At 30.7% G+C, this 17,358-nt stretch overlaps 1 protein-coding gene and 2 long non-coding RNA genes across 4 annotated transcripts; 1 reads left to right on the top strand and 2 right to left on the bottom strand.

The window, feature by feature from the left end:
• Positions 1–1,324: 1,324 nt before the first annotated feature.
• Positions 1,325–17,350, bottom strand: LOC145960585 (cytochrome P450 4C1-like). 2 transcript variants are annotated; one of them, XM_083080163.1, is made up of 13 exons: positions 17,221–17,350; positions 16,730–16,976; positions 16,505–16,611; positions 16,172–16,256; positions 13,288–13,476; positions 11,873–11,942; positions 11,390–11,516; positions 11,256–11,313; positions 10,801–10,895; positions 9,512–9,580; positions 3,242–3,404; positions 1,756–1,932; positions 1,325–1,689 (listed from the first exon to the last, which is right to left on the bottom strand). In XM_083080163.1, exons 2-13 carry the CDS (start codon positions 16,929–16,931, stop codon positions 1,517–1,519), a joined length of 1,515 nt encoding a protein of 504 aa, XP_082936289.1. In that variant the 5' UTR covers positions 16,932–16,976; positions 17,221–17,350; the 3' UTR covers positions 1,325–1,516. The 2 variants fall into 2 exon arrangements, with proteins under 2 accessions (XP_082936289.1, XP_082936290.1); XM_083080164.1 differs by lacking the exon at positions 9,512–9,580.
• LOC145960587 (uncharacterized) lies at positions 4,697–5,639 on the bottom strand. The gene is made up of 3 exons (XR_014435411.1): positions 5,435–5,639; positions 5,188–5,271; positions 4,697–5,103 (listed from the first exon to the last, which is right to left on the bottom strand). It is a non-coding gene; the product is annotated as an uncharacterized LOC145960587 (long non-coding RNA).
• LOC145960586 (uncharacterized) lies at positions 6,595–7,543 on the top strand. Its single transcript, XR_014435410.1, has 3 exons — positions 6,595–6,799; positions 6,963–7,046; positions 7,131–7,543. It is a non-coding gene; the product is annotated as an uncharacterized LOC145960586 (long non-coding RNA).
• Positions 17,351–17,358: the final 8 nt, after the last annotated feature.

Genomic DNA, 17,358 nt, shown 5'->3' on the forward strand with positions numbered 1-17,358 from the left:
TCAAGCAACTTAGCGCGCTGTACGGGGTGACTCACCTCAGGACAACAGCGTACCACCCGGCGGCCAACGGAATGATAGAGCGACTATATCGACAGCTCAAGGCAGCCATCAAGTGCCACGAGAATGATCAATGGACAAATGTTCTCCCTACTGTTCTACTCGGTATCCGAACTGCGTGGCGAGAAGATTTGGGGGCGACCACAGCTGACCTTCTCTACGGCGAATCAATCCGGCTGTCCGGAGAGTTCTTGGCTTCAAGAGCACCCCTAGAAGACGACGCAGCCGAGTACGTCAAAGACCTAAGGCAGCACCTTCGAAGACTTCGCCCGACAAACGGCACCCGCCACGGCGAACACCGAACGTTCGTCTTCAAAGACCTCGGTACCACGGACCAGATATTTGTGCGTCACGATGCACCCGGAGGACCTCTGCAGCAACCATACGATGGGCCCTACAAGGTGGTTCGCCGCAAATCAAAAGCATTTGTGGTTCACATCCGAGGCAAGGATGTAACCGTGTCCATTGATCGGCTAAAGCCCGCTTACACCATCTCGGAAGACGGAGACAGAGGAATGACTAGCTCGCTACCAACCGAGCAGCGTCTAACGAGCCCTCTAAGTGCCAGCCCATCGTCGCAGTCCGTGCCATCAGACCGGGACGCCCCAACAAATCCAGCAAGGAGGACTGACCCACCACCCGCCCAGGAACCGATCAGGATCGCCCCACGGCACGCTACACGATCGGGCAGACGAGTCCGATTCCCCGACCGACTTCAGGGCAGTTTCTCGTGATTGGCCAAATCACTAGCAGGGGGGTACTGTAGCGACACACATGCGCTACGTCACCCTCATCGTTGACCGCGTAGGGACGATTGTCTCCTACTCCGCTTTCACTTTCGTAAATTTTACAACCCTTGCATGTTACGCAGCCTTCCATCGATCCCTTACATCGCCGACTAACATATGGCAAGCACACGGTTTTTTCCTACACAACGGTCACTCGTCCCTCCGAGAATCTTTCCGATTATAAAACTTTCTCCCGAATCGTGCATGCCGAATCCTGGTTTTCCAGGATTCATTCAGTATCCCGCTTTCGACGAGTCTACAGCGCATCTACGGACAGCTCACATCGCGCCTTCACACAGTACACACAAGACTTCACATAGTATACAAGACGCTCAAATTTATAGATTGAAATAAACTCGGAGCTATCTAACTGCGAAATGTTAATTTCTTATATCCTGAGATCACCCACATATATATATACATCTTTTTATATGTGATTTATATCTTTTATATATGACAAAAAAATAGTTACTATAATCAAAATTTTAATTATAATTTATTGAATACTATTACAAAAATTTTATAATGCACAGAAAATTCAAATACTATAATCTAACATAATTAATTTCTTTTACTTTATGTATATTAAAAAACAAAAAATATATATATATACATTAATTAAATGTATATTGTTATATAACTATTACATAACATATTTTTATATTTCTTTACTAGTGTGGACCTCGTGTTTTTAATTTAACGTTTAGAGGTTTCACGCTAGATAAAGCCACATCCATATTCAATCGTATTTCATTTATTTTAATATTAGAATCCGCTTCAAATATGAAATTGCGTATTAATGTTGCTAATAGAATTTTTATCGATAAGAAAGCAAATCTATTACCTGCAAAAACTTGTTAGTTAATTATAAATAAATTTTTAGCGTAATATCTTGTGATTTATTGCTCACCTATACAATTTCTTACGCCATAACTAAATGGCATGTAATGTTTCTGTGATATTTCTATTTTGTCTGGCAAAAATCTGTCTGGATCAAATGTTAGTGCATTTTGCCAAAACTTTTCATTTCGGTGGAGAGCTATTATTATCAATAAAACTTCCGTGCCTTTTGGCAAGATAGTGTTTCCTAAAATATATATCTCTTCATATTTAAATGTTATTAAAAAAAGATATAAGAAATAGTATTTTATGTATATATATGTATATATATATATATTACTAATATACTACTAATATATATATATATATATATATATATATATATATATATATATATATGTGTGTGTGTGTGTGTGTGTGTGTGTGTGTGTGTGTGTGTGTGTGTGTGTGTGTGTGTGTGTGTGTGTGTGTGTGTGTGTGTGTATATGGCATATACAAGACAATAAATAGAAGTAGTTTATATACAGGGTGTTTCATTTTAATTTCCCCAGGCAAATATTTCGAAAAATAATGAAAATTCGAAGAAATGTTTCAGACAAAAGTTGTATGGATTCAAGGGAGATATAAGATGGTGTCATTAATTTGACCTTGAATAGTTACTTGAAGGTCAGGTGATGGTCACCTTCAATTTTTTAAACGGAACTGCCTACTTTTTATTGCATATTCTTGCAGCTCATCTCGAGAGCTTTCTGAAACACTATAATTAAGTTAGTTTTCATTAAGTACTTTCGGAGTTATGAGGCTCGAAATTATTTCTTAATTTTACATAAACCGTAAAATATCTTGTAAAATATTCATTTTTTTATTATCTTACCTTAATACTTCTATGTACAAAATAATGAGAGAAATCAATTGGTGTAAAGAAAACACATAGTTGTTTTTAAGAAAAATTATGGAATTGTTAATTGCAAATTACATATTTTTTCTTCGAAACAACTATGTGTTTTTTTTACACCAATTGATTCCTCTCATTATTTTGTGCATAAAAGTGTTAGGGTAAAATAATCGAAAAATAAATATTTTACAAGATATTTTACAGTTTATGTAAAATTAGGAAATGATTTCAAGCCTCATCGGGAAGAATTTAATGAAAACTAACTTAATTATAGTGTTTTGGAAAGCTCTCGAGATGAGCTGCCAGAATATGCAATAAAAAGTAGGCAATTCCATTTAGAAAATTAAAGGTGACCTTCACGTGACCTTCAGGTGACTCTTCAAGGTTAAACTAATGGCACCATCTTATGTCCCCCTCGAAACCATACAACTTTTGTCTGAGACATTTTTTCGAATTTTCATTATTTTCTGAAATATTTGCCTGGAGAAATTAAAATGAAACACCCTGTATAAGAACAAAATGAGCACATAATTCTTAAATAATAAAATATATTTGTAATTATTCTTTAAAAATTATGGTTTTTCGTGTTTAAACTATATAATGATCATACGTATCATAATACGCATATAAAACAATAGAATTATTATATTTGAAAACATACCTATTTTTACATCCTTAGTTAAAGACCGCCCAATAAATGGAACAGCTGGAAATAGTCTCATTGTTTCTTTTATTACACAATGTAAGTATTCCATGTATTGTAAGTCCTCATATTTAATAGGATCAGTCCCACAAATTTCCTTAATTTCTTTATATACTTTATTCTATTGTAAAATTAAATAAGATATTTAATTATATAAATATAAACATGTACAATATATAAGAGAGATGTAATCTTATTAATTACACTTACAAATTTTTATCATTTTGATATTAAAATGCAGATGATGGGAGGGCCCCGTTAGCCTACAAATTTTTTGCCAACAATGTCCTTTGCCGACATCCCGTTCGCCGACATTCCGCTTGCGCACAAAAATTATTGCCTACAGATCGATTGCCTACAAGCTCTATTGCGCACAAATAAAAAATTAAGAAATGGATGTACGTTTGCACACACGATAATTTTGCGCACACACAGCATTGCACACATAATATTATTGCCTACAGATCGATTGCCTACATGCTATATTGCGCACAATAAAAAAAATTAAGAGACGAACGCACGTTTGCACACCTAATATTATTGCCTACAAATCGATTGCCTACATGCTCTATTGCGTACAAAAAAAATTAAAAGAAGGACGCACCTTTGCACACATGACAGTTTTGCGCACGAAATCACATTGCACACGGAATATTATTACTTATAGATTGATTGCCCATAATTTTTTGAAAGTTCTATGTATATTAAATCAAATAAACTATGGTTTTAGAAAATTAATGAAAATTAACGTTGTAATCTTCTTTTGACAAATGATAAAACATTGTAAACGTAACATACATGAAACGTTGACGCACACACGCACGCACTCGCGCACGCACACACGCACACACATACACGCACACACATACACGCACACACACGCACACACATATGCACGCACGCACACGCATACGTCTATATGCAAGACTCAATTTCATGACTTTCAATTTTTAATGATATGCTTTTAGAGATAAATATGTTGTATTTAAGATTGTGGTTTCGTGGGAAATAATCTGAATGAGAGTTATGCGGAAGAGACTCTTTACGCAATTGTAAAGCAAAATCATATTTATATTCATAATCATATTCTGCAATATTCTTTATTACGCAAAATGCAATTTAGACATATCACAATTTTTTATTCTACAAACAAGCTCTTTTATAAACACATGAATTTTTTTGTACATTAGTTTTTTTTATGTTTAAGGAACATAATATGTAGAAGATCTTGATTCCGCCAATTTAACAGTTTTAAAAATACTTTGACAAAATATTCTTACATATCATTAGATATGTAAGATTCAAATAACAAAGGAAATCTACCAATTATTTAAACTAAATTAACCATTGAATATATAAAATAAAAATCGTTAACTAATGTTAAACTTTAAATAAAAGAAATATATACGCTATTTAATGGAATCATTTATAATATATCAAAATAATAACAATATCATAAAATTAATTATATAATATCATAAAATATCAAATAAAAATTCAACATTATATTAATAATATTATGTCACATCAATAATATTATGTTATAATAACGCGAATACAATTAATATATTCCTCCCGACATAACGGACATTTTTTATCTTCTAATCGTTATTCGCAATCATTGCAAATACACAAGTGCCCGCATGGCACAAACATATGCGTTGCAGTTGTGTTCAAACACGTGCAACATGCATTGCGTATGTGTTCGTTTGATATTGGACTCGACGGAACAGGATGAAAAGGTAAATTCTTCTGTTCATCGTCGTCTGAATTATCCAGAGCACCGTAATCATCCTCTGGGATATCAAAAATATGTTCATCTGCCAAGTATATAAAAAAATTTATTAATAATTGATAATAATATTAATAAAATATAAATAAAATATGTACACACATACACATACTTTCATTTATCATTTCATTTTCAATAACTGTCACACTAGCGATCAGCTCCTCTGTTCTTCCGCTTTCTTCAGTATTCGAAGTCTCTGAAATAATAATAAATCATAATGCATTATAGCGCAGATTAAGGAAATGGCATCATATCTATTACAACGGACGTTTTATTAGTGAAGGTGCAAACTTAATAACACATTAAACAATATAAAGAGATGTATCAGCGATGAATAATAAAAACATGTAATTTCTCACCTTCCACTTCTTGACTTTGATTTGATAATCTTGCTAGTCTACCGCGTCGTCCGCGACGGCTAGGAGGCCTGCCACGACCTCTCCTCCCTCTAACCGCAGGTCCAACGTTTAAATTAAGAGTTCGAATGTCTTCAGATGCAGGTATGAAAAATATAAATAACTAAATGAATATATGCATATACACACGCATACGCGCACGCACATACATTGTGAGAATTATCGCAATAGTAGCGAGTTTTTTTGCCTCAAATAAATGCTATTATTTTAGAAAATTTATGAATATGCCTATGTATATTCACATAAAGTGTGACGCAATTCGCAATTTATCTTATTAATTTGGAATTCCATTTTTCTTATCGATATTTTCGATAAAAGAGATGTAATTCCAAATTAATAAGATAAATTGCGAATTGCGTCACATTTTATGTAAATATGCCTATGTATATTCACATAAAGTGTGACGCAATTCGCAATTTATCTTATTAATTTGGAATTCCATTTTTCTTATCGATATTTTCGATAAAAAAGATGTAATTCCAAATTAATAAGATAAATTGCGAATTGCGTCACATTTTATGTAAATATGCCTATGTATATTCATATACATAGGCATATTTACATAAAATGTGACGCAATTCGCAATTTATCTTATTAATTTGGAATTACATCTTCTTTATCGAAAATATGGATAAGAAAAATGTAATTCCAAATTAATAAGATAAATTGCGAATTGCGTCACATTTTATGTAAATATGCCTATGTATATGAATATACATAGGCATATTTACATAAAATGTGACGCAATTCGCAATTTATCTTATTAATTTGGAATTACATCTTTTTTATCGAAAATATCGATAAGAAAAATGGAATTCCAAATTAATAAGATAAATTGCGAATTGCGTCACACTTTATGTGAATATACATAGGCATATTTACATAAAATGTGACGCAATTCGCAATTTATCTTATTAATTTGGAATTACATCTCTTTTATCGAAAATATCGATAAGAAAAATGGAATTCCAAATTAATAAGATAAATTGCGAATTGCGTCACACTTTATGTGAATATACATAGGCATATTCATAAATTTTCTAAAATAATAGCATTTATTTGAGGCAAAAAAACTCGCTACTATTGCGATAATTCTCACAATGTATGTGCGTGCGCGTATGCGTGTGTATATGCATATATTCATTTAGTTATTTATATTTTTCATACCTGCATCTGAAGACATTCGAACTCTTAATTTAAACGTTGGACCTGCGGTTAGAGGGAGGAGAGGTCGTGGCAGGCCTCCTAGCCGTCGCGGACGACGCGGTAGACTAGCAAGATTATCAAATCAAAGTCAAGAAGTGGAAGGTGAGAAATTACATGTTTTTATTATTCATCGCTGATACATCTCTTTATATTGTTTAATGTGTTATTAAGTTTGCACCTTCACTAATAAAACGTCCGTTGTAATAGATATGATGCCATTTCCTTAATCTGCGCTATAATGCATTATGATTTATTATTATTTCAGAGACTTCGAATACTGAAGAAAGCGGAAGAACAGAGGAGCTGATCGCTAGTGTGACAGTTATTGAAAATGAAATGATAAATGAAAGTATGTGTATGTGTGTACATATTTTATTTATATTTTATTAATATTATTATCAATTATTAATAAATTTTTTTATATACTTGGCAGATGAACGTATTTTTGATATCCCAGAGGATGATTACGGTGCTCTGGATAATTCAGACGACGATGAACAGAAGAATTTACCTTTTCATCCTGTTCCGTCGAGTCCAATATCAAACGAACACATACGCAATGCATGTTGCACGTGTTTGAACACAACTGCAACGCATATGTTTGTGCCATGCGGGCACTTGTGTATTTGCAATGATTGCGAGCAACGATTAGAAGATAAAAAATGTCCGTTATGTCGGGAGGAATATATTAATTGTATTCGCGTTATTATAACATAATATTATTGATGTGACATAATATTATTAATATAATGTTAAATTTTTATTTGATATTTTATGATATTATATGATTAATTTTATGATATTGTTATTATTTTGATATATTATAAATGATTCCATTAAATAGCATATATATTTCTTTTATTTAAAGTTTAACATTAGTTAACGATTTTTATTTTATATATTCAGTGGTTAATTTAGTTTAAATAATTGGTAGACTTCCTATGTTATTTGAATCTTACATATCTAATGATATGTAAGAATATTTTGTCAAACTATTTTTAAAACTGTTAAATTGGCGGAATCAAGATCTTCTACATATTATGTTCCTTAAACATAAAAAAAACTAATGTACAAAAAAATTCATGTGTTTATAAAAGAGCCTGTTTGTAGAATAAAAAATTGTGATATGTCTAAATTGCATTTTCCGTAATAAAGAATATTGCAGAATATGATTATGAATATAAATATGATTTTGCTTTACAATTGCGTAAAGAGTCTCTTCCGCATAACTCTCATTCAAATTATTTCCCACGAAACCACAATCTTAAATACAACATATTTATCTCTAAAAGCATATCATTAAAAATTGAAAGTCATGAAATTGAGTCTTGCATATAGACGTATGCGTGTGCGTGCGTGCATATGTGTATGCGTGCGTGCATATGTGTGTGTGTGTGTGTATGTGTGCGTGTGTGTGTGCGTGTGTGCGTGCGCGCGTGCGTGCGTGTGTGCGTCAACGTTTCATGTATGTTACGTTTACAATATTTTATCATTTGTCAACGGAAGATTACAACGTTAATATTCATTAATTTTCTAAAACCATAGTTTGTTTGATTTAATATACATAGAACTTTCAAAAAATTATAGGCAATCAATCTATAAGTAATAATATTCCGTATGCAATGTGATTTCGTGCGCAAAACTGTTATGTGTGCAAAGGTGTGTCCTTCTCTTAATTTTTTTTGTGCGCAATAGAGCATGTAGGCAATCGATCTGTAGGCAATAATATTAGGTGTGCAAACGTGCGTTCGTCTCTTAATTTTTTTTATTGTGCGCAATATAGCATGTAGGCAATCGATCTGTAGGCAATAATATTATGTGTGCAATGCTGTGTTTGCGCAAAATTGTCGTGTGTGCAAACGTACATTCGTCTCTTCATTTTTTTATTGTGCGCAATAGAACATGTAGGCAATCGATCTGTAGGCAATAATATTATGTGTGCAAACGTGCGTTCGTCTTTTAATTTTTTTTATTGTGCGCAATAGAGCATGTAAGCAATCGATCTGTAGGCAATAATATTATGTGTACAATGCTGTATGTGCGCAAAATTGTCGTGTGTGCAAACGTACATTCATCTCTTCATTTTTCATTTGTGCGCAATAGAGCTTGTATGCAATCGATCTGTAGGCAATAATATTATGTGTGCAATGCTGTGTGTGCGCAAAATTGTCATGTGTGCAAACGTATATCCATTTCTTAATTTTTTATTTGTGCGCAATAGAGCTTGTAGGCAATCGACCTGTAGGCAATAATTTTTGTGCGCAATCGGAATGTCGGCAAACGGGATGTCGGCAAACGACACTGTTGGCAAAAAATTTGTAGGCTAACGGGGCCCTCCCCAGATGATTATTAAGATTAATGCAGACATTTTATAGTTGTATTAAAATTCTTAATTTAATTGAAACATTACACACAAAATTTTTATTTAAGCAAATTTATAATAAGTTTTGTATACAACATATTATATTTTTGTTTATTACATATTTCTTGTTTGCTGATTTGTTATAAATCTACTTTGAAAAAAATGTTTATAAAATCCAAATTTAAATTACAATTTGAACAAAGTATGGTAATTTAATATAATAATTTAATCATTTTATTAATATCATTAGAAATTATTTTATAATTATATATAACAATATATCAAAAAGGATTCTGAGCGAATTATTATTTGTGAAAATAATAGAATTTATTGAGAACTTTCTTGATTATTACTAGAAGAATATTTTTTTATATTCATCGTTAAAAATTGTACTAATACTTCGTTTATTATTCCAAATTAATTGTATTCGAATAAATTTAATAAATACTTACTTGTATATGTGGGTGCAAGGCTAGCATAAAGATAGCAAAATCTAATGTTACAGCGGATGTATCTGAGCCCTAATAAATAAAAATTTTATTTATTAATTAATACGATAATCAAATAGAAACATATATATACTGATATATATATATATATATATATATATATATATATATATTATCCTATTCTTAACTTTAATTAAAAACTAACTAACTTTAATTAAAAAAAAGTAATTCAATAATCTTTGTCTATTATTACAAAATGTTGCAAAGTGTTGTTATTAATATGAATATAATGTTCATAAATGCGTAATTTTAATAATTTATCTATCTATTTGACCCACATATGCATCACAAAATCTTTACATGAAATTTTATATAACACATTTTTATTTGATTTATTTTTTGTTGAGAGAAAGAGTCTTTATGTAGTTCAGTGCTGTCACTTGCAACTTTTGGCCGGATTTCTTAGCTCACGCCTACCGCTCTCCTCTTACCGCGCGCGCCTTAGCAACCGCGCCGCCGAACGCTTGTAACTAAGGAGCGCGGCGGTAACCTCAGGCACGTGCGCGTCACAAATGTAATGTGGCAATCTATCTAAGTTCTCTTTACTGTTTATTAATAATAAAGATAATTATTCTATTATTAATTACGTATATGTTTTGTAACAATTTAAAATATTTGTGTTTTGAAACGTAATTACAATAAAGAGAACTTAGATAGATAGATTGCCACATTACATTTGTGACGCGCACGTTCCTGAGCGCTCCTTTGTTACGAGCAGCGCGAGCGGTAAGAGGAGAACAGTAGGCATAAGCTAAGAAATCTGGCCGAAAGTTGCAAGTAAGTGACAGCACTGATGTAGTTTAATGATGGCATGTAACTTGTGTGTGTGTTCATATCAGTATAAAATAAAAATACTTTCCAATTACGGACCACGTATCTAAGTTGTTCCGAAAAAAATGTAACGAAATAGTATGTTAAAAAATGTAAAGAGCAATTCGTGTTATCAATTATTACTATTTGTAATCGATTTTTTTCTCTTTTTCTTTCTCTGCTTATTAGATAATATTAGCTATATTGTAGCAGTATTTATTTTTATATGCTGAAGAGGTATGATACAAAGTCATCGAAACGTTATTATTAAAGAGAATATTTACACAATATAAATGCATTTATTTATTGTGCTTAGCTCTTATTAGCCCAATTCTTTTCTAATTTTTTATATATAATATAATAAATGTTTGTTTGTATACAAACATAATTATGCAAAAATTATATAGAAATATTTTACATACCGATAGTATCATCGTACGTAAATTCTCCCGTATTACTTCATGCGGGAATTTTTCGTTATCGAACATTTTTATTAGTATATCGAGAAGTGTTTTATCTATGTAAAATAAAAAAAATGTAAAATTGTGTGCATGAGTGTACATATGTTAATTATTTTTTCAGTTTTATAATAGCATAAATATATAATAGTATATAATAACATACATATAACATATATATAAAAAAATTAGATATTTTAAAAAATAATATTAAAAATAAACGTAGAAAAAGAAAAATATCTTTAGCATTGATTAAAATTAGACATTATAATAGTGTTTTAATAATGAAAGCAAGCACTTTAGAGTTTTAAGCTTTTAAGCTTTGAAAAATATTATTTTGCTGAAAAATATATTATTTACAAATCTTGCATCATAATACAACAATGAAAACATACAAATAAAATATAGACAAAACTTACGAGTTGTTTCATTTTCATTGTTGCTATTCTCTGCATTTATTAAATGCTGTTGTATTAACTGTGAAATAATAATTTATAAGTAAGTATAAAGTATAAGTTAAAATTAATTCCTTATTAATATTCATAATATTTACCTTATCCATAAAAGAGTATAAAATGTTAATATTTTCTTTTTGTTTTCGTCCTGCAGCTGTCAGATTAAATATAAAATCAGGATACAAGAACACATTGCGTAATCTTAATGTTAAAATTTTCCTGATGCTGAAACACACACATCTTTCTATTAAAATAATATTCTATATTATAAACTATAAAAATATATTTAATTAATTTAATTCCACAAATATATAGAGCAAAAGAAAAATATTGATTTCCTGGTTATATGTCAACAAAATTATTTGTAATAAAGATTTAATTTAAAATATAATTTCTACAAACCCTTGTAAAAATTCTTTTGAAAGTGCAATTTTTTAAAGAATTTTATAAATTATTTTCAGATAGACTTATTTTTACGATTTGTGCATATTTTAATATTGTAAAAAGTCAAGGTTAAAAAAAATTATTTTAAAAAACAATAATGTAAAAGAGAGAAACAATAATATAAAATATTATTTTACCTCGCACTTATTTCGAGACATTGATTGATCTGATTTGATAAGAGTTCAGGTTTGACGTTCGTCATTGTGGCTTTATAATGATACATGAAAAGAAATTCATTACTCAAGATATTAACTATTATAGTAATTGAATAATAATATTAATTTGTACATTTTATTCAATGCATTTGCTAAATAAATATGATATGAAATTATAAAAAAAGAAAGTCTTTTGTTATCCAAATATTTTTGAAAATAATAATCAACTTGGTAATTATATGTATTTCATTATTTTTATTGTTTCAATATTCTCGATATTAATTTATTATGTCGAATTTCGAATAATATTTTGCAGCATATTCTATACATATTGCCATTAAAATGTTTTCAAAAGTAAAAACATAAGAATTGAAAAATCAAGAAACACGTTAATATCTCATGTAAAGTCACACGCAGCAACGACGAGACTAATCTATGAATCTATGTATATGCGAGTCGATCATTTAGAAGTATCATCAATTATCAAATTTCAATAACTACTGGATCAATCTTAATAGACTTAATCAAGCTTGAGTCTCATTAAAGAAAGTATCTGTAGTTGTGTTTTATGTGTCCTATAAATAGAAATATTACAAAGATGGGAAATAGTCGCAAAATTCCAAATATTTGTGAATATTTTTATTTAAGAAATGTTTTGGACAAATCATCAATTACTTTTCCGTTCTTTTCTATTACATATGTTTCGATTACATATGTTCGCACGCACGCACGCACGCACGCACTAAAATAAATCTAATTTTGCTGTTGTGAAATTATTACACAATTTTTTTATATTTTGTACTCTATGAAATTTTATCATTAAGTCAACAGAATTTAATATATTATTTAATTTACAAATAATAAAATAATACAAATTATATTATATTATACTTAACCGTTTGAGTGCCACGGACTTGTACGGTTCCATGTCGGAAAGTACCAAGCGCGATTGCGCTGTTTTTTACTTATAAGCAATAATTATTATCCAGGATCTATACTACCGGAAAAAACCTGGAAAACTTGGGATTCTCAGGGATTTTTGTTTTAACCTGGAAAATCAGGGAATTCTCATGGAATTTTATTAAGACTCAGGGAATTTTTTAAAAACTGCTTCTATGATTATTTTTTTTATATTGTAAGTGTAAACATTCGCTCTGTATAGAATATCTTGAGCGATATCGAGCGTGCAGTTACTGTGAATTTACAGATTGATGCGCTGACATTGTTGGATACTGGACGGGGGCAGCGCGGTCGCGCCACTTGACACTCAAACGGTTAATGTGTTATTTATGTGACTTGTTCTTTATCTCTTGCAAAAATGTTTATTTCTCTTTACTTTTATGATAACAAATATAGTATATAGATGTTTTATAATAAATAAAAATACTTTGCCTTACCACATATAGTGTTAAGCGTATATTTTAAGATGTAATGGGAGAGATCGATTTCCTTTCCATTTATTCCCATTTTTCTAAGTTTCTTTGTTAAACTTAGAGATTGATCGACAAATGTATCAAAAAAATTTCGTAATATTAAACTATTAAAATTTGGAGTTATAGATTTTCGATGTTTTCTCCATATAGGTACTGAAATAAATGTTATAAGAAGAATATATTAAAAAAATAAAAAATTAAAAAAGGAAAACATATATATATATTGTTACGCGCGCGTCCAAGTCGTTGCGGCCCTGCCATTGTCCGGATCCCGTGGTCAATTGTTTATAAACAACGAGAGTCAGCTGAGTCGTAAAATAGCCGTCAAGCTATACGGATGCGTTTCGATCTGCGGCTTATTAATATCGTTATTCTGTGTTCTCTGAGTTCTGTGTTCTGTTATTAAAGTTCTCTTAATCTTTTAAACCGTGTCTTTATTTACGAGTACGCGGGTGCCGCGAAATTAGCGTGTGCCGATCGGTTGTGTCGCGCGCATTCGATAAATATCGTTCCGCGGACGCAACAATATATATATATTTTGTGACGTGACGTTTTCTGGACCGTCGGTTCGCGTAGTGCGTTCAATACATTATTTAGCATTTCGACTTTTGGGGAGATCGATGAGCAGATCAATCCCTCCGGGCCTAGGACATTTTACCGTGACTTCTTCAGAAACCGCCGCCTTCAGTCACCTTGTAAATCTTGTGTTCGCGTCTTTGTGTAATCGCGTCGTAATCTATCGTAATCATTGTGTTCTCTCTCTGGTACGATAAGTTGCGTGTCGATATCGATCAGTTCGCGCTTCTAAGCATTTCGTAAGATCTGACGAAATTCCGTGAGTCATTGTGTCTTTATCATTGCGTAGACCGGAAGAAAGTATCGATATTCTTATCTATATTTGCGGCAATCTTTAGCCTGTTCATGAACACTGCGCGAACTCATGAACTATCGAGTGTTGTGCGGATCGAGAGCGAGATATTTTATGGGTTCATCCGATTGCGAGTCTATTAATTGATTCTGCTGCGTTAATTGCGTTGATCATGCTCTTGCACTCAAAAAAATGTTTTGCAAATATAGGTAGATTTCTAGATGTCGCAACCAAAATTTATCGCTATTTTTTGTATCTGATAGAATATCGTTTGTCACAGATAGAATTTATAGCAGTAACATTCTAGCAATATCTGCTAGAAAATTTAAATCCTATTGCTAGATATTAATCACTGCATTGGATAAATATGAGTTTCAATACTGCAGCTAGAACAATTTTTGTGAAAAATATAGCTGCTGATTATAACTGCAGCAGCGAGATAATATGTCAATATATTATAGATATCACAGCTAACTTATTTTTATAGCTACAGCTAAATTAATAACAAAGCTTTTTAGCCTATGCAATTTAAAAGAGAGACAGTTTTGGTCAACGCCTCTTTTTTTTTATTGAATGTATTTGCTTAGCGTTGCATATATATGTATAAACATATCCACATTCAATAAAAAAAAAGGAGGCGTTGACCAAAGCTGTCTCTCTTTTAAATTGCATAGATATGCTAAAAAAGCTATGTAATTAATTAGAAAAAAAAATTATAATATTGAGTAGTACCATCTCATTAAAAAGAATAAAGTTTATTCATAATGTGACTAGTTACAAAAACTTTACAATAACTACGCCGATCCGTATTGCTCGAGATTCCAGGTCCTTAATATGTCTTCTCTCAATCGTCATTACAATAATTATTATCTGCCATAATTATAATACGAAAATTTTTCAGAATAATACTTCACAATAAACACTTACAATTTCATCACAATTTCACAGATTTACGTCGTCAACACGTAACGCTGTTACTGCGTGTAGCGTGTAGTCTATTGAACCGGCACGGACTTGCACGCATGACCGTCGAACGCGTGATGCGCGATTGTTAAAAATGATAGACAAATTAGGTGCGTTATACAAACTATATTAAGTATCAGGATTATATATTCATTTGTCTCTCGCTGCTAGTCTTTTCTGTGTACCACAGCCAAACTTTACAACAAGTATGATTGATCTTAACATGGATAGGCGCCACAGAAAAACTTTCTTTCTAAATTTCACAAACAGTTCAGATATAAATTCTGTCTCTGTCATTTAGATTGATTACGTGCAAAATATATACGATATTACAATATTTGCTAATCGTTTATCTACCTCAATTAATTTTTCGCACCTAAAAAATTTTTGCTATAATTGCAAGATCATTTTTTTGAGTGCCGTGTTAAATAACATCTTAAATTTCGTCGCATTCGTTTCTCCGTCTCCACTTTTCGTTTCGTACCGATAATTTTCGTGTAATTTTGTGTGGTACAGTCTCCCGTACCTGGCGTTCAATCATTTAGAGATTTTTCGCGAGTATTTTGGACTGAAGACGCGAGATCACGGATCGCGCCGAAGGTGTGTCGTGGAGCCGACCGCGCGACCCGTACGGTCCGGAAAAAGCACGATCACAATATATATGTATATACATATAATACAAAAATAAGAAAATATAATACTTAAAATATAGAATATATGATACATAAAAATAATATTAAAAAGCATTAATATTAAAGAAAATTAATATTAAAAAATATTGGTGGAAATTTAATTAGTAATAATTTTAAATTTGTCACACTGCTATCAAGATGTAACAAAAATAAAAATATATAAGAATACATTATATAAGAATGTAAGTAATAAGAGTGCATTATAAGTATGTTATAAAGGATTTTCTTAAAATTATGTAAATTGTAGTTATAGAAGTAATTTTATTATGTTTATATTATAGTTATAGGAATAACTTTAAATTTTATTTTACTAAAAATATCTTACCAGGAGCTGTGACTAATCCTTTGCCTAATACTGGTTCAATAAGTTTATATATCATACTTTTATCCATACTGCTTTCTAAGATTATCTACAAAAGTTATGTTACGTGAAGTATTTTTAAATATTTCAAATGTATATTTGTTTGTGTCATTTAGATATTTAAAATATTAGATTTAGATAAAATTAACTGAGAAAATGACTTTAATTATATTAGTGATGAGTTATTATAAAGATATATAAAAGTATTATTTATTTGAAATAGACAACATATTTTCTATATATGGATTTGAATAATTCATGAATATATAATGAAACATATAAATGCTCTTTTTCTACCTGCATTTGTTCGGGTTCATATATTCCAATTATTAATTTGTTGCCTAGCCGAAACTTGAATGGAGATGAGTAATATTCCGTCCATTTAATAAAAACAGTCAAAAATTCTAAAAAATATTTTATGATTTATTATGTAAGATAATTTATTAACATCTTATTATTTTAAATTAATGCAATTTTGATGATAATAAATTTTTGAATATACGTATATCTCTGTATTATTACCTTCAGAATTCCGACGAAGGAAGTAATAGCCACTTCCAATAAATGGAAGACTCTTTGGGCCATTTAATATATTTATCTTTCTAATTATATTTCGGCGATCATTTAAAATAAAATAATATATATATAGGGCAGTAAGACCCAATATTATTAATGAAATGAATATCATTATCATTAAATTGAGATAATGCAAATTTGTATTCATGTATTTTGTGGATTTATTTATGCTTTTATTTTATATTTTCCCCTCCTAAACATATGATAAATAAATAAATACAGTTAATGCAATAATGAAGATGCTTCTTTCAGATTAGAAATTAAATTCATTAATTATTTTTGAAGTATCAAGTACCAAGTAACATTTCTTTTAATTTAATATTGGCTATTTTATTTTTATAAAAGAGAGAAATTTATATGTATTTATATAAAGTAGGACTTATATGTCCAAAGAATAAGGACTGAAATAGGGCATTAAAAATACAGATTTTACTTACCTTATCGAAGAGTGTTGAAGAAGAGATCGGTATCGAAGAGATGGATATTTGCTATTACTTTACTACACTTGTCACGGTTAAAGAAGTCGGACGCAATACATGCGTATACTTAGTTAAATTATTCAAAAGTACGCGATT

The sequence above is a fragment of the Camponotus vicinus genome, unplaced genomic scaffold (assembly GCF_025532165.1).
Source record: "Camponotus vicinus isolate PSW18456_S1 unplaced genomic scaffold, iyCamVici1.0 SCAF_10, whole genome shotgun sequence".
In the NCBI taxonomy this organism is placed as follows: Eukaryota; Metazoa; Arthropoda; class Insecta; order Hymenoptera; family Formicidae; genus Camponotus; species Camponotus vicinus.

What these genes read in the sequence shown, in the direction of transcription:
- LOC145960585 (XM_083080163.1), bottom strand. Translation starts at nt 16,931, where the DNA reads ATGAATACAAATTTGCATTATCTCAATTTAATGATAATGATATTCATT. An exon ending in ATGAACCCGAACAAATGCAG is followed by an intron (nt 16,257 to 16,504) that starts GTAGAAAAAGAG and finishes TAACTTTTGTAG; the next exon opens with ATAATCTTAGAAAGCAGTAT. An exon ending in TACGTACGATGATACTATCG is followed by an intron (nt 9,581 to 10,800) that starts GTATGTAAAATA and finishes TTTATTTATTAG; the next exon opens with GGCTCAGATACATCCGCTGT.